Source organism: Rhinolophus sinicus, chromosome 17 (genome assembly GCF_057876585.1).
Source record: "Rhinolophus sinicus isolate RSI-liver-muscle chromosome 17, RSI-T2T, whole genome shotgun sequence".
Classification (NCBI taxonomy): domain Eukaryota; kingdom Metazoa; phylum Chordata; class Mammalia; order Chiroptera; family Rhinolophidae; genus Rhinolophus; species Rhinolophus sinicus.
The window spans coordinates 155,483,560-155,508,721 of NC_142517.1; the positions used below are offsets into that span (position 1 = coordinate 155,483,560).

At 33.4% G+C, this 25,162-nt stretch overlaps 1 protein-coding gene across 8 annotated transcripts in view; it reads right to left on the bottom strand.

Annotated features, from left to right (window-relative positions):
- The window catches only part of SCN3A (sodium voltage-gated channel alpha subunit 3), a 105,895-nt gene that overhangs the window by 51,063 nt on the left and 29,670 nt on the right, over nt 1-25,162 (bottom strand). For 5 of the 8 annotated variants that reach the window (XM_088794531.1, XM_019727328.3, XM_088794532.1 and 2 more), the window contains exons 4-12: nt 22,428-22,546; nt 20,813-20,902; nt 15,752-15,880; nt 14,980-15,071; nt 13,885-14,157; nt 13,614-13,677; nt 8,814-8,955; nt 7,554-7,760; nt 716-1,003 (exon numbers count right to left, since the gene is read on the bottom strand). In XM_088794531.1, coding sequence (XP_088650657.1) covers nt 716-1,003; nt 7,554-7,760; nt 8,814-8,955; nt 13,614-13,677; nt 13,885-14,157; nt 14,980-15,071; nt 15,752-15,880; nt 20,813-20,902; nt 22,428-22,546 — 1,404 coding nt within the window. Of the gene's footprint in view, nt 1-715; nt 1,004-7,553; nt 7,761-8,813; nt 8,956-13,613; nt 13,678-13,884; nt 14,158-14,979; nt 15,072-15,162; nt 15,255-15,751; nt 15,881-20,812; nt 20,903-22,427; nt 22,547-25,162 lie in introns of those variants that run through there. The other 3 variants (XM_019727329.3, XM_019727325.3, XM_074337218.2) reach the window with 2 other exon arrangements.

The following is a 25,162-nucleotide window of genomic DNA, read 5'->3' on the forward strand; positions in this document are numbered from 1 at the left end:
CTTATCACAGATCCCATAACTATTTACTCCTTACATTTTGCAATAGATAAAACTTATTAACAGGCAAAATGTTGAAACTATTTTTCCTTTTTGACTTGAATCTATGCTGAAGAATTGGTCAGTTGGCATTAAATCGGAGCAAAAATAGATGTCTTCAATTTAGTTCTCTCCAAGAGCATTCAGGTCATAATTTTATTTTAATGTATCATAACATGACACCATATCACGTTAATGAAGACTCATGATAGCACAGTTCTCATATCAAAAGATAAAGGCAAAATCCAGAGACATTTGTTTTCAAGATTTATGCATATATTATGATTAGAACCTCAGATAATAAAGGTAGAAACCCAAATGCAAAGAAGATAAGTTCATTTGAGGTCTTAGAAGGGAAAAGGTAAACAAGAGATGCAAAACTGTCTACTTGAAGATAAAAGTCTGATAGGCCCTTTCCCCCAAAAAAGCAGATGAAAAAACATGGTCTCAAAATAGTGCAATGTATAAAGCTGATTGCCTCAAATGAAAAGTTATTAATGGTTTAATCAAAGTCCTGTTTAAACACAATTTATGGTACAAATTTAAATAACTATTAATGTTAGTTACCGGTCCCTCATTTAAATCAGATATTGCAAAAATATACCAAAACAAAAATATCAGCAGTTAAAAAGCAATAGCAATGTCAAAACCAATTGGAGCGCTTAATAGAAAGCCATACCTGATGAGGGGAGTAGAATTTCTTGTCATTACTCAGTTGGTTTCCATCCATGGAAAAAAGGAAGCTTCTTCTTTTGACACTGTCTTCAGATTCAGATTTAGGAAACCTGTCTCCCTCTCCTTTGTTTCCTTCAAGGTGCTCCCTCTGTTTTCTTTTCTTCCTTCGGTTCCTCCACTCCTTAGCGCTTTTGGAGCTTAACTTTGATGCTTCTGAAGAACTTTCCAAGAGCTCTCCTAAGCCACCTATTCCACTGAAATCTCTTGAAGCAGCTGATGCTGCTGCAACTGCCTGTTTAAAACAAAGCGAGGCACTATTTAGAACATAAAATTTTGAAAGCAGTTGACTATGGTACAAATTTGCCATTTATGACTCTTAACTATATGTGAAAATTATGTCTTCTGGTCATTTCTTTCTGCTTTACTACAAGAGAGTTCACTTAATAATGACACAATTTTGAATAGTATAAGGCAATATGCTAGCCTATGCATCAAGACAAGAAAAGTCTGTTTTGGCACATCTTCTGGATAGACCCCGCCCCTTTTAATTCTGTTGAGATTAGCTTCATTTCAGGGGACAATTGCTCTCTTAAAAGTATCTTCTACACTTTAAAAGAAAATGTTCTCTTTTGGTGGTTGCTGGTCTGATTACTATTTCAATTCTATCCATAGGCTTTTTCCTCCCAAGTGTGATTGTGAATAACTGAATGGTGGTTTTTTCCTTCTAAATCTAGGACAAATGACTTTTTCTTTTCTTTTTTGGGGGAACAATGTATTTAAACTGTCTGCTATTTCACCTTTAGATAGAAGTAGTGGGAATATATTGGTTAGTTTATCCTCTTCCTTAATTTGAATTACATTTATTGCTATAGTTCACATCGTTGGGGTCATGTTAATTTCTGCAATTATACAGAACTTTTAGTTTTAATTTTTTTAATATTATAAGTTATTATTATAAATAATAACACATTATTAACACATCAATCAATAAGTACCTGAAATAATCATTCAAGGGATTATGAGAACTTCTTCAAATATTTTCTTTCTATATTTCAGCACTAAGTATACTTAAGCATTTTTAATTTCTGTACATACTAAAGAAACATAGCCTGCTCTGAGGTGAAGCATGGCAGATGTTTTGTATTTTCATTACCATGACTAGTATTTTTAGACTGGAAATGATCTAACCATGACTAGAGAGGATATGAAATAACAATATTGTGCATATCAAAGCCGAGTTCTCATTTAGTATATTCCTGTTTTTAAACATAATCAAGGAAGTGGAAATGATTACATTATGAGAATATTGGTTCAACTCTTTATATATGTCATTACTAAGTACAAACAACCTTATCTACCATTTTGTTCTGTCTTCTCCACTAAACTATAAATTGCATAGGAATGTTGTCATATGTTTTTGTGCGCATTGCCTAGCATGTCACCTGACATAGAAAGGGCTCAGTTACTATTTGGCGAATAAAGATGCAAAAGGGCATCACGCTGTCAATTGTCTCAGATACTGGGGTGGGGTTGGGGAAAGAAAAAGGCATTCTTAGACTTGACTCTTCAAAATCTCATAAAAGACTATGTGTCAGAATGATCTATATAACAGGAATGTATTTTAGGAAAGACTGAAGAAGAAACCCATTTAGAATGCTTTGACAACATGTTGTGTTTTATGTTTCTTCCTTCCTGAGGAGAAGCAAACCCTGCTAAGTAGCTTCCATTTCTGCATCTCATCTCAACTAAAAAAAAGTGATACAAATTCTCTAGAATTAACATGAACCCAGGGATGGGAACCGAAGTACTACATATAGTACTAAATAGGTCTGGTGAACTAAGCAATACATAAAATGAAATGCAGATATTTGTTTATAATGAATTCTATATTCATTATGGAAACTCAGATCTAAAACTCAGTATAAGACAATGCCTAGCATTTAATTGAATCATTAATTCAGAATTTGGATATTTATAGAATTGCATATAGTCAGATAGCCAGATTTTTTAATTGAATTATTGATCATCAGTGTCACTTCTAATATCAATGATGAAAGATGAGAAATATTAAGGGCCCTTTTTAAATATTAAGTTTAATATAAATATGTGTAAAATAAAGCAAATAAATGAAGCTCTTATCTATAGCAAGTTAAATATAGTTTCATAGAGCTTGATACATGGGGGATTCATAATATACACCATTTGTTGACAGAATGAATATACCTAAATTCCTTTTTTCCAAACAAAGTCCTTAATTCACCTTTCCCCTTTGTATAGACAGAAACACAACACACAGTGCTAATCATTTATTGACTTGCTTGTCGTTAGAAACAAAGGAAGTGGTGGTAATATTCCCTTGCTTGTAATCCGGAAACTCACATTCATTTAAATCACTTCTGGAATTTGTTTTGCATAAGATATGATTTCCCTACCTATTCTGGGTAACAGTTGGAATAACTCAAAACCAAAACAGATTTCTAAGGCAATGTCAGTAACCTTCCGACACAACACATTTTCTGTGTCACTCATCAACTCAAATCTGTCACTTATTCCACTTCCAGTGATTTGATGATCCCTCAAAGGCAGATGTTTCCTGTCACCTCCCATGTCTGTGTACCTGTTTATACCTAGCTCTGTGACATGGCCAATGTCCTGTTTATTTAGACTAATAGTGTTACTTTTACAACTAACTGCCTTTCTGAATTTCTCTTGTAACAACTAACAAATAAGTCCTTAATATTTGCACAGATAATAACATTTTCCTCTTTTTATAACATTGCAGTGTGATTCAAAATAGGCTTTATAACTCATTATATCTGTGTGTCTTTAAAAAAATAAAACCACATGACCACCTGTGATTATACTTCATTTTAAATATAAAACCCAGTTTTAAAATCCCATTCAAAACTACAAGACATTAACTATACCTGTTTCAATTCTACCCCCAATTATATTAGATGTCTTAAATACCACTATTTCTAACTTTGTCCTAAAGCTTACTCCTAAATTTTTCCTATGGCATATGCTATGCTGAGCACTGTTAGCCATTTAAAGATCACAAATTAAATGCCAAACACAATTATGATGATTTAGGACAAAACATTTGTTCGTTTTTTTTTGTTAGGTTTTATCTGTCTCCATCTTTTAAAGTTGCATTTGATTTGTGAGTCAACTGAGATGAATATGTCACTTTTTCATGTCCAAATGATGATTGGAACTAGGAGGTCCCTCAAAGAAAAAAAATGGAAGTGATGCTAAGTTTCACGAAATCATTGATTAGATAGTAACTTTTGAATAGCGATAGGTTAGCAAGACTCAAGTTAGACCAGAGCACCATGATCTCATGGATAGACTAAGTCTGCCTCTGTCTCTGTCTCCAAACCCTACTCTCCTCCAATATGGGATATTTACTAGTTATTGTTACCTGTGTCATCAATAAGGAACTAACGCTAGTTTGGTACTATGCCATCTGGGATCAGTCACTCTGGGATCAGTTTAAATTTTTGTACATATGAAGCTAAAGCTGCGTCTAAGAATGATTTGATCAGTGGAATTCAATAACTGACCTTTAAATAAAAAGAACTGACATATTTCAGCTGTCCCAATTAAGATCTAGATAATTAGGTTCCTTAAATCTCTATTACACATAGTACATTTTCACCTCTAAGTTTAAAAGATTATACTCTTTTAAACATATTTTACCCTTCGGTGGCTCAATTTCGGAATATATTCTTATTCTTTTACTGTGTGTGTAGCATTCTCAAACACATTGCTCTGTTTTTATAAATGATAATAGGGTAATCCAGTGTTTTAAAAAACAATGATATGCAATACATAAATATTTCTTATAACATTCATTTAAAACTTTGAAATAAAGAAATTTTTTGCCCTATAAATAGCAATTTTATTTCATTATCTTACAAATGTGTTTTAATTATAGTGATCTGAAATAAATGCTTAAATTCTTCAAATATAGTATAACTTTCTGTCAAGCATGAGGTATATGTTATAAGATTTTTAACTATCAGCAAATTCGTTTATAGCTTTCCTTATAAAATCAGTAAAATATAACCAGGTTACTACTCTGTACTCAATGGTAAGATGAAGATAGCAAAGCCAGCATGTTCAGTAAATGCTAAGTCTATAGTTGGTGTGGTAACCAGCTGAGCAATTCATTGTCAAATCCCTGTCTCATCAAAAATGCCTCCAAAGAGGACCTAATGCTATATCGTGTGTTTATTCAAAGTAACTTAGAATTATTAAAAATTTAAATTTTGAACCTACAAATTTCAAGGATATACTGGCCATTCAAATAATGCTTCAAATATCTGGGACCATCTATCTGAAAAAAATCACCATATATCAAATAGTCACCATAGACAAAAGTTATTTGGACTTCTGTTTCTGGCCAAGAAATAGTAACAGGGATCAGATTTGCTCTCCCTCCTGAAACAACCAACAAAACATACAGAATACATGTAGCAATGGTTTTGAAGACACTGAATGAATGAGATGTTGGTAGAGTATTCTGAAGGATTTTCACTCAGATGTAGGGACTAATTAACCTTAGACTAAATTCTGCCCTAATTCTACCTAACGAATCTTCAAAGGTTTGATGATGCAAAAGGATCAAACTGTTTATAAGTAATGTAACTATGTCCCCAAACAAAGATCAAGAATTTTCATAAGAATACAGAAATATTCAGCACCTAAAAAGGTAAAATAAGAGTGTCTGGAATTCAACTAAAGCTTGTCAGGAATGCAAAAATCAGGACTATATGACCAATAATGAAGAAAAAAAACAATTTGAAAAACCAAGATCTGATATAGATGTTAGAATTCGCAGATGAGGACTTGAACAGTTATAACTGTGTTGTGTATGTTCAAAATGCTAGAAATAAGAGAGATATAAAAGATTTTGATCAAGCTTTTCGAGGTGAAAACTGAAATGTCTGGTATGGAAAATACACTGGATGGGTTTAATGGAAGGTATGACATTGTAGGAGAAAGGATGATAAACTTGAAAATGTCGCAATAGAAACCATCCAAACTGAAATTAACAGGCTGATTCTAAAATGCATATGAAACTACAAAGGACCTAGAATAGTCAAAACAGCTTTGAAAAAGAAAAACAAAGTTGGAGAACTACCACTATCTGATTTCAAGGTTTATTAAACAGCTACAGTAATTAGGAGAGTATGGTCTTGGTGTAAAGAGAGACAAATAGATCAATTTAGCAGAATAGAATCCAGAAATAGACCCACTCACATGGACAACGGATTTTTGACGGTTTCAAAGGAATTTAGTAGAGAAAGGATATTTTGTTCAACAAATAGTGCTGGAATAATTAGATAGCTATATTAAAAAAAAATCTCAACACATAAATCAGTTTTTACACAAAAATTTACTTAAAATAGGTCATTGACCTAAATATAGAACACAACACTTTAAGCTTCTCAAAGAAAAAAGAGGAGAAAATCTTTGTGATGTTGGTATGGCAAAATTTTCTTAGATACAACACCAAAAGCATGATCAAACAAGCAAAAAAGCTTCATAAAATTAATTTAATCAAAATTAAAAACGTTTACCTTAAAAAAAAATACTGAGCATAAAAAGGCACATTACAGACTGGGAGAAAATATTTGCAAAGCATATATATCACAAAGGAGTAAAAGACTTATTCCCAGAATATATGAAGACTACTAAAAACTCAGTAATTAAACAAACAGCTCAGCTACTATAATGGGCAAAAAATTTGAACATCCACTTCAAGATAGAAGCTATACATATACAAAGTGAGAACATGAAAAGATACTCAACATCATCAGTCATTAAGAAAACGCAAAACAAAACAGCAATGAGATACTTAGTAGAATGGCTAATACCAGTAGACTGACCATACCAAATGTTGGCAAGATGAATTTGAGGTAGCGTAACTCTCTCTGACATGAATTAGATCTCACTCTGTTTTCCCATGATTTTCACCTTTCAATTTATGTTTTGTTCATTTTAATCAAGTACTGTTTTTCTGTCTCTTCTCCTCAAGACATAAATGCCCCACTCACCATGCCCGTAGCCCAAACAGCCTTTAATATTGAGAATATAATTTGGAATCTAATAGCAGTAAATGCCTTTCTGATATCCTGATAGGGGCTATAGCAAACACCTTTTGTACTACAGAAACCCCAAAGAACGGTTAGGAGTAGATATACATAAAGTTTTCTTGTTAACATTTGAGGTTCATTTCAGAATACAACCTCAAATGTTATAATTAGGAGGGAAACACCATAGTGGAAATAACAGCTACGTATCTTTTTCATGTTAAACTGAAAATCAGATTCTCCCCTCAGGTTTTACGAGACAATTGCATAGTAGTTAACCTTATCCCAAATGGGTTTTCTACTCCCAGCTAATTTTCTTATATTTATTGTCTAAAACGTTCCTGTACTCCAACTTCAGAAGAAATTTGAGGTGAATTATTTTCTCTTTTAAGTTTTAGTAGGTTTGTTTTTTTCTTGATTAAAGTTAATCGGAGTGACAATGGTTAGTAAAGTTACATAGGTTTCAAGTGTATAATTTTGTAATACATCATCTATAAATCACATTGTGTGTTCACCACCCAGAGTCAGTTCTCCTTCCATCACCATATATTTGATCCTGTTCACCCTCATCTACCACTCCCCTTCCCCCTTCTCCTTTGGTACCCATTATGAGAATGCCTCTATACCAAATGAAAAGCCAATTCCCACTTGACTTTATGGTACAAAAACATTCTTACCTAAAACAATAACAACAACAACAACAACAACAATAATAATGCTTTGCTTATTTTCACTCAGTACCTGAGCTTCTTCCTGTTGCTTTTTAAGCTGTTCTAGCATCTGCTGAAATTCAGCCTCTTTCTGTTCTGCTTCTTCCAAGGTGGCCTGATTCTGTTCCTCATAGGCCATGGCCACCACTGCCAGGATCAAATTCACCAAATAAAAAGAGCCCAAGAAAATCACCAGGACAAAAAATATCATGTATGTTTTTCCAGCAGCACGTAATGTCTAGGGGACAAAAGGGATTATTTCAGCAGTATTTTATATAATGTCAGTAAAGATCTGATTACTATCATTAGATAATAGATGAATGCTTTATCAAGATTTTTTTTGTTAAAATGCACATTTACACACACATGCATGCACAAACACATACACAAATAAATTATCTGAAGCTTGACTATAGTGCCATTTAATATAAGCACACATTTCAAATTAGTATGTATTGTATATATATTTAATCCCTACTAAGAGTCCATAATGCAGGACATAATCCGTTTCTTAGAGTCCATAATGCAGGACAATATTACAAGTGATATTCAGTGGAGTTCCACTTCCACTGCAGCCTACTCTCTGCACCATCTAGTGATAACATCTTCCTTCCCGTTCTTCTAGCCCCACTTAATCATAGGTCTAATTTAAAATTTTATGTAATTGGTTTTTAAAATCTTTCACATGCTCTTTTTGTATTTATAATTTGATTATAAACTCAGTCGTGAACATTTCTTTGCATCCTCCACAGACCCTAGTAGAATTCCTTTCATGTACTGACTGAATGAACAATTGGGGATTGTAGGTACACTTTACATAAGACCCTCCTCTGTATTCTAGAGTGTTATAAACAAGTATCCATATTTGTTGTTTCATATGTTCATAAAATTAAATCCTGTGCATGTTAATTTGAACCTTACTGCTATGTCCTGAGTGCTATGTGCCTCCAAAATTTGTATGTTGAAATTCTAATGCCTAATGTGATGGTATTAGAGGGGGGGGGGGGCTTTTGCGAAGTGATTAGGTCATGAGAGTGGAGCCCTCATGAATGGGGCTAGTGCATTAAAAGGAGCGTCCACTGAGACCCTTTGTCCCTCCCACCAGGTGATGACACACTGAGAAGTCGTCAGTTATGAACCAGGAAAGGGCTCTGGCCAGAATGTGACCATGTTGGTGTCTTGATTTTGCACTTCCCAGCCTCCAGAACTGTAAGCAGTGCATTTCTGTTATTTATAAGCTACCCGTCTATTGTATTTTGTTATGGAAGCCCAAATGGACTAAGACACTTACCAGCTGGTAAAGGTTCTCCCAGTAGTCTTGAGTCATGAGTCGAAATAGAGACAAGAAAGCCCAGCTAAATGTGTCAAAGCTTGTGTAGCCATAGTTGGGGTTTCTTCCAGCCTTCACACAGATGTATCCTTCTGGACACTGGCTGTAAGAGAGAAATGGAGCTAGGGTCAGCACAGGAATTATTGCTATTTCAATCGATGTTGATTTATAGGAGTTGTCAAAACCCAGAATTGCTGTCTGTGATGAATTTCTTGCCTTTCATTTGCAGAACACTTTAGATGATTGTTCACAGTGAAATTGTTATTAGATGAAATTTGTTAGGAAAACCAACAGAAAATCTAGGTGCAAAGGAGTCAGATTTATAGACATTTAGGAGGGCAGAGAGGCAGCAATCATAGACTTCTGTCTCTGACACCATCAATATCCCACTCTTTACCAAAGGGAAGAATTAATAATTAAAAACGAAAAGACAGAAAACAGCCAAATGAGAGGGAATCACTTAATGAGCTACTTCATTAACCACTTCTGTAGAATTTCTTAAAATAAAATGTGTATTTTAGAACAATGTTAGATTTACATAAAAGTTGCAAAGAGTACAGACTTCCCTTATATCCCAGGCCCAGTTTTTCATATTAACATCTTATGTTGGTATGGTGCATTTCAACCTGTATTGACACATTATTATTAACCAAAGTCCATACTTTATTCAGATTTCCTCAGTTTTCCCCTGATATCCTTTTTATGTCCCAAGGCCCAATCCAGGACACCACATTCCATTTAGTCATTATGTCTCTGGAATTCTCTTGGTTGTGACAGTTTCTTGGACTATCCTTGTGTTTGATGACCTTGACAGCTTTGAGGAGTACTAGTCAGGTATTTTGAAGAATGTTCTTTAATTGAGATTTTGTCTGATGTATTTTTCATGATTAGATTGGGTTATAGACTTTCGGGAGGAAGACGACAGCCGTGAAGTGTCATAATCTCCACATCATTATCAAGGGTACATATTATTAATATGACTTAATCATTATTGAGGCTAACTTTCATCACCTGACTTGAGGTAGAGTTTCTCAGGTTTCTTTACTGTAAATTTACACTTTTCTTCTTCTTTTTCCATACTGCACTCTTTGGACTAAAGTCGGTATGTGTAGCCCACACATAGGAGCAGGGAGTTATGACCCACCTTCTTAAGACTAGAGTACGTACATAAATTATTTATAATTCTGCATGACAAATTTGTCTATTATCGCTCATTTATTTATCTACTTATGTATTCAATCATTTATTTATATGAGTATGTACTCACAGATATCTATTTTCTACTTTGAATTATAATCTAATATTTATTTATTTATTTTTGCTAAAATTTTCCAATTTTGGCCATTGGGAGCTCTTCCAGTTGGCTCCTGTATCTATCTCCTTGACATAGCTCTGTGGATGTGTGTGTTTTTGTTTTTATTGTTTTGTTTTTTGTTTTTTAGCACTTTCTTACTTTCTGGCACTACAAGAGACTCCATGATCATCTTTTATATTTCCGGCCCCAGTGCTAGAATCAGGCATTTCTCCAAGGAGCCCTTGTTCTTTTATTGGAGGATGGTGTTAGAAACCAAGATAAATGTGTGTAGCTGTATGTGTATGTGTAGGTGTAGGTGTAGGTGCAGGTGTAGGTGTAGGTGTAGGTGTAGGTGTATACCTATATACCTCCTTGCTCTGTCAGTTGAGGGCCTAGAATCAATGACACCGCCTTAGCAACAAACATACTAAGCACCCAGATGTTGGTTTCTAATAGCATATATATACATATACATATACATCAATTATTGTGTCTGTTCAATTTTTAAATTGAGTTATTTGAATGCTTTCTGTTTTCTTTCTTTTTTCTATATGTAACCACCTGTGCCCAGATTAGTCTAAATATGAGGTCATACTCATGTTTCCAACTTTACTTCATTACCACAGGATCTCTCTAGACTTCTCCCTTTGCTTATCTGTAATCTCTCACTCCAAAAGTAAGAAGCCTGGCTTCTATCATCTGCTATCCATACACTTAATGTGTAGTTGTTTCAGGATCGTTAACCCATACCACCATGGGAAACAACTTGATCAACTAGAGTACAGTTCCTTTTGCCTTTAGTCTTATAGACTCCAGTCAAATTTATATAGATTACCACCTATTCCCCCACCTCTTTCAGTGAGGTTATTTTATACAGTTAAGTATATTTAGATACTTTCCGTCATTCAACTGAGATCCCCTAACCTCACAAATGATTTTTTTAAATTTGCATACAGCATTCACTCTTTGTGCTGTAAAGTCCTATAAGTTTTGACAAATGCTTAGTGAATCACACAGAATAGGTGCTCCACCCCAAAAAATGTCCTGTGCATAACCCAGTCAACTACCTACCCTGAACCCCTGAAAAACACTGGTATTTTTACCATCTTTATTGTTTACCTTTTCAGAATGTCACGTAACTGGAATCATACAGAATATAGTTTTTTCATATTGGCTTTTTTCCTATATAGGAAATAATATTAATGTAAATTTAAAGCTCATCAATGTCTTTTTGTAGCCTGATAGCTCATTTCTTTCTAACACTGAATAATATTTCATTCTATTAGTATACCACAGTTTGCTTATCCATTCACATATTGAAGGACGTCTTAATTGCTTCCAGTTTCTTGTTATTAAGAATATAGCTGCTATAAATATGCACATGCAAGTTTTTGTGTGGATATAAATTTTTAAATTAATTGGCTAAATACCTAGCAGGGCAATTGTATGGTAAAACTGTGTTTATTTTGTAAAAAACTGTCAAATTGTCTCCCGAAGTGTCTATACTATTTTGCATACCTACCAGCAATGAATGAGAATTCCTGTTGTTCTGCATCCTCATCAGCAGTTATTACTGTCATGTTTTTTTTGGGATTTAGCCATTCTAACAGGTGTATAGTAATAACTCTTTGCTGTTTTAATTTTCAATTCTCTAATGACAAATGATGTTGAGCATTTTATATATCCATATTAGCCATCTGTATATATTCTGTAATGTCTCTGTTCAATTTTTAAATTGAGTTATTTGTTTTCTTTCTGTTAAATTTTGAGTACTTTGTATATTTTGGATACAGGTCCTTTATCAGATATGCGTTTTGCAATATTTTCTCCCAGTCTATGGCTTGTCTCTTTATTCCCATTACACTGTTTTTACAGAGCAGAAATTTTTAATTTTAGTAAAGTCCAACTTGCCATTTTTCTGTAAGGTGTAAGATCTATATCTAGGTCCATTTCTTTGCATATAGGTATCCAATTGTTCCAATTTGTTGAAAACTTTCCTGTCTCCATTGAATTGCATTTTCTTCTTTGTCAAAAATTAGTTGACTACATTTGTATGTGTCATTTTTTTTCGCTTTCTGTTCTGTTTTATTGATATATATGCCTATTATTTTCCAGTAGCATACTGTCTCAATTATTGTAGCCTTATAAGAAGTCTTAAAATAGGGTATGTATTTTTAGAGTTGTACTTGACATTTAATAATAGAGCAGCTATCGATTTTACCATGTAAATTACCTAACCCATAGTAGGTACTCAATAAAAGGAAGTGATTATTATTATTTAATAAGGATAAAGTAGGTATTAACCAACCTTATCCAAAATGTTACCCAGTCTTTTACATTAACCATGATAATAAAAAGTAATAGGTAACATGCAATAACTACTTATGATGCACCAGATACTAGTCCAAGTGCTTTATGTGTGTTAAGTAATTAATCACCGTAACAACCCGAAGAGAGAGGTTGTTACTCTCTCCATTTTAGAAATAAGTAAGGTCAAATACAGAGAGCTTAAGCCACTTTTCCAAGGTCAAAGAGTTTGTAAATGGTGGAGTTAGGATTTGAACCCAGATGTATATGAGCTCTAGAACCTATACTCTTATTCACTATACTCTCCTAACAAAGGTTAGGGAAACTATCAGGGGAAAAAAATTCTCCCGTAGGCTCCATCTCTATGACTGGTATATGTTTTCAGTAATGCTCTTAGATCTTTATGGCCAAGCCAGTTTTCAATTTGCAGAGTATGTTCTGTGTAAGTTCTATGGTCTAAGAGTCACTGGCTATTGCTATCCCTTGGTATCTAAAAAATTTACTCTCTACCCTGACTTAAATGAATTTATAGTACTCTTGAGAAAATATGTTAAGTATGAGAGATTAGCAGGGTGATTAAGATACTACAGCATCTGTTATTATAGAATGAGACCAAAAGGAACCGTTAAGTGTGCAGTCTCAGCCTTGAATATGCCTTTGACATAAATCTTCACTGTGGCTTCTTTGTACACAGCGTTTCATGCTATTTCAAGGAGATTAAGTCTCTCAAAGCAGTTTCCCAACAGGACTTGTATCCTGAAGACCACGTTATATTCTGGATTTTTTTCCAGCCACAGCAAAGTATCCTATCAACACATATTGACACCAACTAGAACATGCCCATTTTATGTTTCCTTCCCTGTGTTTTTTACACAGCTCTGATAAATTTACAGAAAAGACAGACTATGGGCCTTCACATTTTGGATAAATAATTCAAGTACATCTTAACTGTGAAACTTTGCAGAAACGGTCTTCACCCAAAAGGATGATTTTAATGGCTGTGAGTTTAGGACTATAGCAATGCAATAAGACAGAGAAGGGACTTCCTAGGTAGGCAGCACCTTTCTTTATTATACATATGTAACACTACCTTTATATTTTTTTTTCTTATCTGCTTTTTTTCAAAGTGGTCTACAGCTTTAAAAAAATTTGTTCCTTACCCCGCGTCTGAGCCATTTCCACAGAGTAAAGGGTCTTTTTGTCCATCCAAAACATAAAAGTGACCTGTTAATACAAAGAATAAACTTTCATTTCATATCAATTTTATTGACATTAGGAATTAAATGAGAGTTTGACTATCTCAGTTATTTCCCAAATGGACACCCATAAATTATATTTACAAAGATGGCTTCACACCCATAGCCTCAACTATTTATAGTTGAAAGCTCATTCATCAACGGCTAAGGTTAACAATGTAGCAATATTTCTTACTGTCATCTTCAATGTAATCTTTCCAGTTAAATGTGCTCATTGTTACATTAACAAATGTCCCATTCGAATCCATTGTGCCATTAAAGAAGGAAGCGGTGCTGCTTTCAAAAGCAGAATCGCTTGGGGGCCATTGCAAGCATTTATTCCTCAGGTTGCCCATGAAGAGCTGCAGACCAATTAGAGCAAACACACTCAGACAGAACACAGTCAGGATCATGACATCCGAGAGCTTCTTCACAGACTGGATCAGGGCCCCCACAATGGTCTTTAAGCCTGAGGAGAGAGAACAATAGTTCCGCTGAGGAAGAGTGCCGTAGCCACAATATCTTCTTAATAGTCATATACATTCCTTTTACCACAAACATTTGCTTGGCTATTTAGACATCAACGCTTTGTGGACAGCCAGATGGTTTGAGAAATAGATGAAAAGCAGATTTTATTTATGAACAGTATGCTTTCTGGAGGTGAAAAATGAAAGTGTAAATATCTAGGCAGGAGGTTTTGTATGTGTGTAATTTTACATGCTGCCATAAACATGTAAAGACAAACTTGTAGTTGTTTTCCATTTCAGATTTTCTGTTTCATGGGGCTATTTCCTTCCAACCCCTTCTTTATGCTAGCCTCCAAGTAGCAATGATTTAGAGGAGAAAAGAATTTTAAAATGATGAATTTCCCATGCCATGTGCATGCCATTCAATAATCATCTTTTCTCCTTTATAAAAGAAGATCCATTTTCAAAACAGATCTGCAGTGAATGGTAAAATCCAAATCAGTTAGTAAAGCCATGGTAGCAAAGCTTTTTTAAGAATGTAGAAGAGAAAACTTTACATCATAAAAGGAAAAATAGAGGGAGAGAGCAAAACTGATATTTTTTTTATACACATGCAATTCTCTGTTAAACTCAAAGGCTGACTTGCTAAATAAGCATGTAATTTCTAAAATTGTAGGATCTGAACTGCATCGAAATATCATTTGGCATTCTTGAAGGTGACAAGCAAGGATAATAAGCAAAAAGGTTAATGTAATAAGTGTGATTTGAACCTCAATATTATTATAATATATTTAGTCAGCCTTAGTGTTTAACCTAGCTCTCACCTGGAATGACTGAAATTGTTTTCAGTGCTCGGAGAACTCTGAATGTTCTCAACGCTGAGACATTGCCCAGGTCCACAAACTCTGTCACATATCTGTAATAGGGAGTTCACACACAAACACAACAACACACAAGAAAAGTTGAAAATATAAGGGGTCTACCATCTTACACCAGTTTCTTCTTACCTGGGATTACAGAAATAGTTTTCAGAGCTCTCAAGACTCTGAAAGTTCGAAGAGCTGAAACATTGCCTAGGCTTACAAATTCTGTTACATACCTGTAGAATTAAATCAGAGTTACTGATGGTTTTGGCAAAGTTTATACTAAATAAAGAATGAAAGCTGGGTTGGACATATGAAGCCCCTTGAGTTTAACAAATGGAATGTCTGTAGACATCAGGGTGCCATATGCTAAAAGCTGCTTTTAAGGAATAAAATTTTCTTGTTTTATTTCGATGTAATTTTCATTAATGTGAACAAGTTTGTTTGCAAAACTAATCAAAATAGACTGGTGTTGTTAAGTTATAGTCAATGAATAACTTCATTTTGATGAAGTGGAAGACTATATGACATGAAAGTTATTCCTTTTATTGCTCATTTACCAGATCAATTGACTGTGCAATATGTAATCTAATATGTATTCTCCAAGCATATGAGGCATATAGTTAATTTGGCTAATAAGCAAATTCTACATTTAAAATATGTCACAACAACCTGATTTACGCTGCAACTATTTTCATTCCTTTGAGCTTAACAATTTTTCAAAAATACTCACGCCATCACAATGACACTGAAATCCAACCAGTTCCATGGATCACGAAGGAATGTAAAATTTTCTAAGCAAAATCCTCTGGCCAAGATTTTTATAAGTGACTCAAAGGTATAGATTCCAGTGAATGTGTACCTAGGAAAAGCATCCAAATGAAAATTAACAATTTTGTTTGAACTGTTAAAATAGACATTTTTAAAGATAGCATCTCCTATATCGTTTTGCGGTTTTTCGATTCACTAAAATTTTGTTCCTTATTTTCACTTACCTAAGAACCTACTAGTTTCATTAATCCTACAAGTCTGAGTAAAAGGCTAAACCTAAGAGACAGTATCTTCCCCGAACAATATGATCGTGTGTACTATTAAGGTTTTAGAATAATAGTTTCATGTATTTTATGGAAAATTGAACTTGACCCTCTAGAACAACACTGTCTGGTTAATACATAACGCAAGCTATATATGTAGCTTTCAAATTTCTAGTAGCAAAATACAAAAATAAAAAGGAACAAGTGAACTTAATTTTCAAACTATATTTTATTTAAACCAATACGTCTAAAATACCATTTCAACAATTAAGACTAGCCAAATTTCAAGTTTCAATAGCCACCTGTGGCTGGTGTCTCCCTCACTAGATAGCACAGCTCTAAAGGTAACATTTCTTGGATTTATTTACATATAATAAAATATTTCATCCAAATTTTTTAATGATTAGAATTCTTTTGGGGGATACTTTACATGTCCAATCTATAAAATATAATTCCCTTTTTACACCCTTAAGAGTGAGGCATAGAGTTACAAAACTGCTTCTCTCTCTCTCTCTCTCTCTCTCTCTCTCTATATATATATATATATATATATATATATATATATATATATACACATATACATATGTATGTATGTATATATATAACTTTTATATATATATACATATACATATAAAAGTTATATATATATATATATATATAACTTTTTTTTTCACAAGAAACTTTTCAATTCATTAGGATTTTATATGTGTGTACACAGTTACCAAAATTCAGGGATGAACAAAATTCCTGACTCTAACCTTATATCAGCTACTATCTTTCCGCAGTTGGACCAAAGAATTTAAACATGCTCAAATTCAATTTCAGCCTCCAAAGTGGTGAAAGACTTTTCATTTGCTGTTTTGATATAGTAGTGCATTTCTAGCCCTCCTTTTGAGGGTTGATAATATATTTCTGTTTCTTCCAAAAATAGTTGAAGTACTTGTTTTTTGATATTATGTTCTTTTTAAAAGTACAATTTAAGTTTATTCTTCAGATTATTTCACTTAAGCCACAAAGATTTGATTTCCTCTTATTGAAATTCATTATATTTTCCAGCCTACTAGAATTTTATATATGAAAAAAGTTAGGAGTGTTATTTTTGCATTATTTTCCATAGAAGACTTTTTTGTATGAGGAACAAAGAACTCAGAGGAAAATGTGTGGAGAAATCTTCACATCTAGTTTTCCTAAGAATATTCTGTCTCCTTTTTAACCAATTCAGTTGATTTCATAAGGAATCTGTATCATTGCTATCTTTACTTTCTATGAAGTAGTTGACTTGATTACGAAAAGATATAATTTACAATGTGAAGCTTATGTTTACTTGTGTCTTAGCTTGGGTCTTTGTGTATTACACATAATCACCAGGACATTGCTGTTTGAAAAGATAGCAAGCAGGCTTTGAAAAAGGCCATAAGAGACGGCTCACATGTATGTTCTATTTATCATATCAATTGTTAGTGTCCTATGGTCTATGCTTACACAATTCTAAGTAATCTACAGAGTTACTAGGAATAAGATTAAAGTCCCTACTTCTGTTCTTTTTTTTGTTTCCTCTTTTTTTTTTGGAAAAGTAAGACATTTTGTTAGGACATTTGGAATTTAAGGTGAGTGTTGATAGCTATGCAAGGAAGACAATCCTAGAGCTTAACATCTGAGACGGAGCTTTGCACAGAACAGGTGTTCAGAAGTGCCTGTTAGCAAACTAAACTGAACAGGTAAGTGAGAAGTGAGGAGACTCGATCTTTCTTGGCTCTGTGCCCACTAGGCTCCTAATCATCCTGTTGATTGTGTCCGTGTCACAGGTTGTTTTTTTGTTTTTGTTTTTTTCCTGTAATTATGTCTATAGAAGTGCCTTGCCTTATATAATGTGAACTTCACTATATAATTTGGTCGTTAGGCCTTATCTGTGTATGCCACCTCTGTACAGGGGCTGTTTCTGCTCTCAATGACTTCTGTTTCCTTTTTTTCCTTTTCCTAATTAAAGTCTATTAGGGTGACAATTGTTAGTAAAGTTACATAGGTTTCAGATGTACAAGTCTGAACTTGTAACAGTGACCCTATATCTTCTATTTTTGAAATTTAAGCCTCTGATGTAATTCGTCAGCTTGGGACTTTTTGAAAGTTTTTTTTTTTCTTTGCTTCCCTCTCCTCTCAGTAAACCTTGATGACTCTATTTGACTCTATTTACTGTACATTTACTATGTATGTATACCAGTTCCAATGGTTCTGTTTACTTTGGACCAGTGTGCACACCTGGCCCGGTAATTCGGGAGGAGTTTTGCATCTATATGGGGTTCACTCTTGACCCTGGGGCAGAATAGCCTCTAGGAAGCTCTTTTTCCTGAAGTTGCCAGGCCAACTTCTCCTTCCTTTGTTCTGTCCCTCCTTGTGCATCTGTAAGACCTTTTGATGATGTAGAGAGAAGGAAGGCAGTCTTTGTGGCAGGGAGTCCCCTGTCTTCGCTTAGTGCTGGCATCTTAGAATAAAACTTGCTTTCCTTTCCACCAACTCTGCCTCTCGAGTTTTGGCTTTTGTGCGGCAAGCAGCTGGACCTATTGCACGATAACAAAGTGTTTTCTTTTCATTGGACTTTGGGTTTTTTTTTTCTGTAACCATTAATACTTTGTTTTCCTAATGCCTTGCTGTCAAATGACTAGAGATAATTGATCAGGAGCCTTGTGAAAAGTTTTCGAAATGCAAGATGTAGGTCAAAAACTTTTGCAAGGCTATGACTATTTTCATAATGGATATAGTCAACTCTAAAAACGACTTTACAAAGAAAGACCTGCAAATTCAAGTAATAATGTTCAGGTGTTTCCTTTAACTATTTTTTTAAAAAAATGATTACAAATAAGTGAAATGTATACATGTTTAAATATTTCAATAATTTATGTTGGGAAAAGTACATACAGACTAGTTTTATAGAGGTATGTCCATTTGTTAACCTCTAAATCATAAATGGTAATGGAATTTTGTTAAATGGCTTGCTTCAATATAAGAACTGGATTCTTTACTAAAATAATTTCTAGGGAACATTTCCAAGCTACTATTAAAACATCTTCAATGTGTTAAATCACTGGCAAATGATAGTTTAGGATGGTACAATAAATGTTTATAGAAATCCATAAAAATACTTAGAACTAAAAGTGGCAGTATTACCAAATACCTAATTATTGTATTGTGCTATACATAAGTAGCCTGTATAACCTAAACAACTTCTGTTTTATGAAAAAAAAAACCCACAAAAAACAAAACCATGTTTCTTTATCGTGAATAACCTTATATGTGACTGATAAATTAGGCAATAATGTTATAATGCAGAAATTGTGTTAGTTAATATACAGTTTTCCCTGGTATATATGGTTATATGTTTTGAAACAATCAGGGGCATCTTTTTCCCACTCTTAACTAGATTATTCTTAGCAATAAAAGCAGACCTTAAGTCTAAAGCAGAAAATTGGCAGAAGTACCTTCTTTAGCATAAACAGGGGCTAGTATAATATGTCCAAGAACTACTGTACCTCTGTATTAAAATATTGAATCAAATGTCTTAGTTTGATGACATCATACAAATGTCCCCAGGGTCTCAATCTCAAGAGAAAAAGGATGAGGCCCAGGGTCTGAGACTGCAAAGGAGTTGCTAGCTAGGATTTTAGGTACAATGTCTAGAGAGATTTATCTGGACCAGTATCTTTTTATTGGGACTGTTATTGTTTTAATTAGTGTTCTAATTACAAAGTTTCATAAGTTTTGAGTGATCTTCCCTTTATCATGCTTTTCCCTTAAGCCTTCTTATTTTTTTATGTCAATTATTTCAATTTTTAAAAATTATGAAGTTTGCATTTTATTATCTGAGCCTAGAACTTCTATTTTACTTATTTGTATATACAATTTCAATATTCACTGGGGACAAAACTATCCTATAAACAGGAGTGTTATTCTTTTTGTTTGTTTTGGTTTTTTATTTATTTTTTTATTAGTTTCAGGTGCACAAGACAAAGCAATACTTAGACGTTTATCATTTATATCCCTCACACTGTGTGAACCCCCCTCCCCTCATCCACTATCCCTCTGACATCGCACAGAGCCATTGTAGAATTTCCACTGTCTCTATTCCTAAGCCTTCTTATTTTTTGAGCATGATTTTTCAGAGATGTTTTATTTATTTTATGGAACATATTTATGGTGTTTTAGCACACATGCTCTGTCTGAATAAACTATACATCCGAATATAACTAAACATCTAAGTAACTTAAGTACCTAAATGTATTTTTCCTAAATATAACAATATAAAATATAACCAAAATGCCTACTATAATAATATAGAACTAAACACCTAAACCTATTTTATCAGAATATAACTATAATAGTAATATACTAGAATAAAGTAATTTTATTTATCAAATTACTCTAATAGTCATTGTTTTTTACCTAAAATACATAGCTATGATTGAGTATTAACTTTTATGTTAAATGCTTGGTTTAGTTTACCAGCTAGTGTATACTATTTATAGCCTTTCTTAAATAGATAGCTATCTTGAATCTGTTGGGAAAAAATACTTACCTCATAGAAGAAACCCTCCCCTTCCACCCCAAGAACTTCCTTTATCTTCTTTCATATTATGAAAATAACTTTTTCTTAGAAGTATATAGCCTGACTTCAAAAAGTGGAAACCATAACTCAGACCATAACCATAAGGATATTGCTAGAGAATTTGAATGTGCATTTCTCATTACAAGAAGTCATTTCTACTTACTCTACATTCTTTGTCCAGTCTGGAGGGTTACTCAAGGTCATAAATACACAGTTGGTCAAAATAGTGCACATGATAAGCATGCTGAATAAAGTAGATTAGTTAAGGAATAAATGCTAGTACATTATCATGGCCATTTACAGATGATCCAACACACACATACAAAAATCGCCAACACAAATTACCTGTGAAATTAATCAAATGTGTTTTAAAACAATGGCAAAAATAATAAGAAACTTCAAAGCCTGTCATATATTCTTGGTCCACTCTTTTTTTCATTTTACATTGTTTCTTCACAAACTGAATTTAATAGAAACAGATCTCTATCTGAAGCAAATGGGATTTTGCATTCCAATCAGTTGCATGAAATTGCACTGCAAGAGGAAATGACCATTCTTTAGTAAGTTTATGGTTTAACTCAAATGCAAAAGTTGTATTTCAGATATATTTTAAAATATCCACTGACTGATAAAATGTTAATGAGCACAAAATAAAAAGCCTGAGAATGGATAGCCTGGTATATTCAAGGATTACATTGATTACGTATTCCACTGTAATGAGGTACTCTGGTAGTCTTATAGTGACTAAACAGATAAACACAATTTTGAAATCTTTCTGAGAATTAGTGAAATAATTTTTTCTTAGAATCTCAACCCAGACTTCACTCTAAGAAAGCTTAAGATTATTTTGAGGTAAATCTTTTATTTTAAAATATGAATACTTTCCAATATCAAACCATAGAATGAGAGAATTCAAATGTACCTCAAAAGATTATCATTCTATTTGCCCTGTCTCTAGAGTAACCAGTATTTTGTTTCTCTTTTTGTTTTTATATAAGCCTATTTTGAATTTGCCTATATAAAATGCCCATTCTTGAACGCTGCCTCAGGAACTCACCTTTCTATTCTATCATTATTTATTTGAAAATTTTCTTGAAATTCACACCTATCCTTTCCTTTTCCATATACTTTTTGACTATCATTATAACTAGTTTTACGTTCAATGATTTTTAAATATATATATATTATCAATTAGAAACATAAATACATAGTTTAATAAATATTTACTGAAAGCAGAAAGAAAAAAAGGAAAGGAAGGAAGGAAAGATGGATACAGGTGCTGAAAATACAGAACCAATTAAGGCAAAAAAGTTTGAACATTTAGTAATGTAGATAATAATAGTAACCACAATAGACTATATTTCTCTAGGAATGGTTATATATGGTCTAACCGAGGTTAATAAAAAGTGTGAAGCTTTGCTGCTGTTCCTACTATACAATGTGTTTCATTTACATACTCACTATCATAGTTGCATTTTTGCTTTTACTATCTAGTATGACTATAATACAATAGTCATAATATAATATAATATAATATAATATAATATAATATAATATAATATGGTATAATATAACATAATATAGTATAATATAATATAAATAGAATAGTCATTCTCTAATAATTTTGTTGTAAATAGCAGAAAAATCAATGAGAGCAACAGAGTAAACAATGTTACCATTAATATCAAAGAAATTTTATATACAGTGTAGAAGAATGATATTTTATATAAAACCAACCACAACAAGCAACATTTAGACAATTTACATGAAAAGGATATGAATGTACCAAAATCTTAATAGCAATTTTTCTAACAGGGTTTAGTGGAGTTAAAATATACAAGGCAGAGGTGGCACTGAATCGGAAAATTGCCTTCCCTTTATTCAATACTATGAAAGTCTGAAAAAGAAAATGAGAAAAAAAATTAGTAGTTTAGACACGTGGTTTATTTGAAGAGCTTATACACATGAAGAACTTTTAACCTGATTTTCTTTGTTCAAACTTGTTTGTTTAAACCAGTTGGTATGTCATACTATAAACATGTTAGATGTTAGTCCCCTGAATTAACATATCTACAAATAAAAATATGACATACTATTATCTAATCTGTCGAAGGTTCCAACTTCCTGATATAAATTAGTATCATACACAAAATTTTTACCAAGTTGTAAGGTAACTTTACAGACTCCAATCCTATTTAAAGCTTACCATCTGTCTCCAGCTTTGGTAATTTTTCAGTTTATTCTGTACATGTTGGTATTAAAATAATATTGTATAAACATTTTAAATAGATCAAGTCTTTTAACTCCAATGTTTATGAAGGCTCTCTATTTTCCCTATGGTAGTTTTCCTAATTTAAAATGTTCCAACAGACTGAATAACCTGGTTATGCTGATTCTATAGATCAGCTCGTAATACTGAGAAGGGACTGCTGCATTGAAAATAAATCTGAAATACATCATTTCGAAGGGCATTCATGGCTAAAATCTTATGACCTGAAACCTGTAATCATCAACGTAGTGTTTAAAGTATGCTGCCCAGTGATTACCTACCACGTCTCTCTAGGATCATTGTTTATTTTTTCCCATCTGCTCCATCCAATTCAACCCACTTGTCAATCCCACTCGCAACCTGTCAACTTCTCCATCTGACTGAAAATGAGTGTCATAGGATCCCAGAAGAAGGAGGAGCTGGAGAGGTCATCTAGGCGAATGCCCTCCCATTTCAAGTCCATAACAGACCTGACAATAGGTCACTATTACATCAAAGGTTCTTAGACTCTCCTGGGGTGATTTTAAAATTGATAATATTCTGCGGGTTGGGCAAAGACATAGTTATGTTTAAAAATTTCCCCAGGTCATTCTAATATTCAGCTAGCGTTGAAAATCCCTACTCTCTGGGAGTATCCTCAGCTGTCAAAATCACCTCCTCCATCACGTCTTTCCAGATAAATCACACTGCATTCTGATCACTCCCTAATTCTTTTACCAGTTAAGCCTTGGTATGTTAACTTGCACACATTGGCATGTTGTTTGTAATTATAGTCAAGTAGCAAGCTACATGTAGGGTGCATTCCATTGGAGACTAGGTTAGAAATTGTTATAAACCACTGAGCATAAAGAGTCTGCAATCTCCGTTTTCTCCATTTTTTTCACAATATTTAATGGTGTGATTTGCAAATAAATGCTTGTTTTAAGCATTTAATGTGTGTTTACATTTAAAATGCCCTTTACCTTTATGACATCTATATAACCATTTACTTAATAATATGTGTTTACCTTTTAACTAAGGGCTATATCCCATTCAGTCATATTTACTGACAACATGTTCTGTTCAAATAGGTAGTCAGGAATATTTATGTTATGAGTATAAAAGTCAGAGAAAACTGTTTCTCTGTACATCGCTCTTTTGTATGCAAGGCCATGGAGCTAACCAATACCTCACCAACCATTTTCTATGAACTACACCCTATAAATTTGAACAATTCTATGAAGAGGGCAACTAAACTGTTCTTTAGTAGCACTGAGATAATGCACGAGGGAAGATTATCCTTGAAGCATAAACACATTAAAGAATTTTCTTGAATTCACAGGGTTAGCTTATTTAATATAATCAAACAATCTAGATCCATTTATGCATTCAATTATAGCAGTAACATGTGAAGTTCACTATCATTTATGGTATACTTATGTATGTGGTTTTTTTTAAACAATTTCCCTGAAAAGGCAATTGCCACTTGTAGCATTGGAAGATTTTATTTTAAAAAAAGCTCCAATAACAGAAAGAACAGAAATGAACTGTCCCTTTCAACATAGAATCTTCTGCTCCTCCTGCAAGATTAGCCTGTGGGGTACTAATGGGATTAAAAATTGCATGCCGAGGCCATCTTCATTGAATTTACAGCTTCATTGAATTAGCAATTCCCAAGAACAAGATGCCAGTTTATTTCTGGGGGGCAAAACCTGACACAAAGAAAACCCTGAGTTCTGAGAAATGAAGAATAAAATACTAACGTCCTGTATAATGAAAGAATTATGAGAAAGGCGTTTGAAATTTGGGGTTCTGCTGTTATTGAGAGATGTACCTAAAGTGAAATACTTGAGAGAATGACAAGTAACTGGAGGAGGGAAAATTATTGTCAATAACAAAATCTGGTCTTCAAGTAACAATAAGTAATGATATGACTTAAAAAAATAATACTACATATTGTTACTAAGGTGATGAATATTACAGCTGGAAGTATGTTAAACTGGTTATTCTCCACTCTGAAATGCTGCTTGCTTCTATTTCCCAGGTAAATGCACATCTTATATAGGTTTACTAAAAATTTTACTACTTGAGGCAAGAAGAGCTTTACATCTCTGAGTAGGACCACATAAATGAGAATTCAAAAGAATTATACAAACAATTTTTTTAAACATTTTATTTCATTATATTGATAAACTCCATGTATAGTTTTGCTCAGTACTTAAGAGCTCTGCGTCTGGAGACCGACTGCCTGGCTTCAAATCCTGA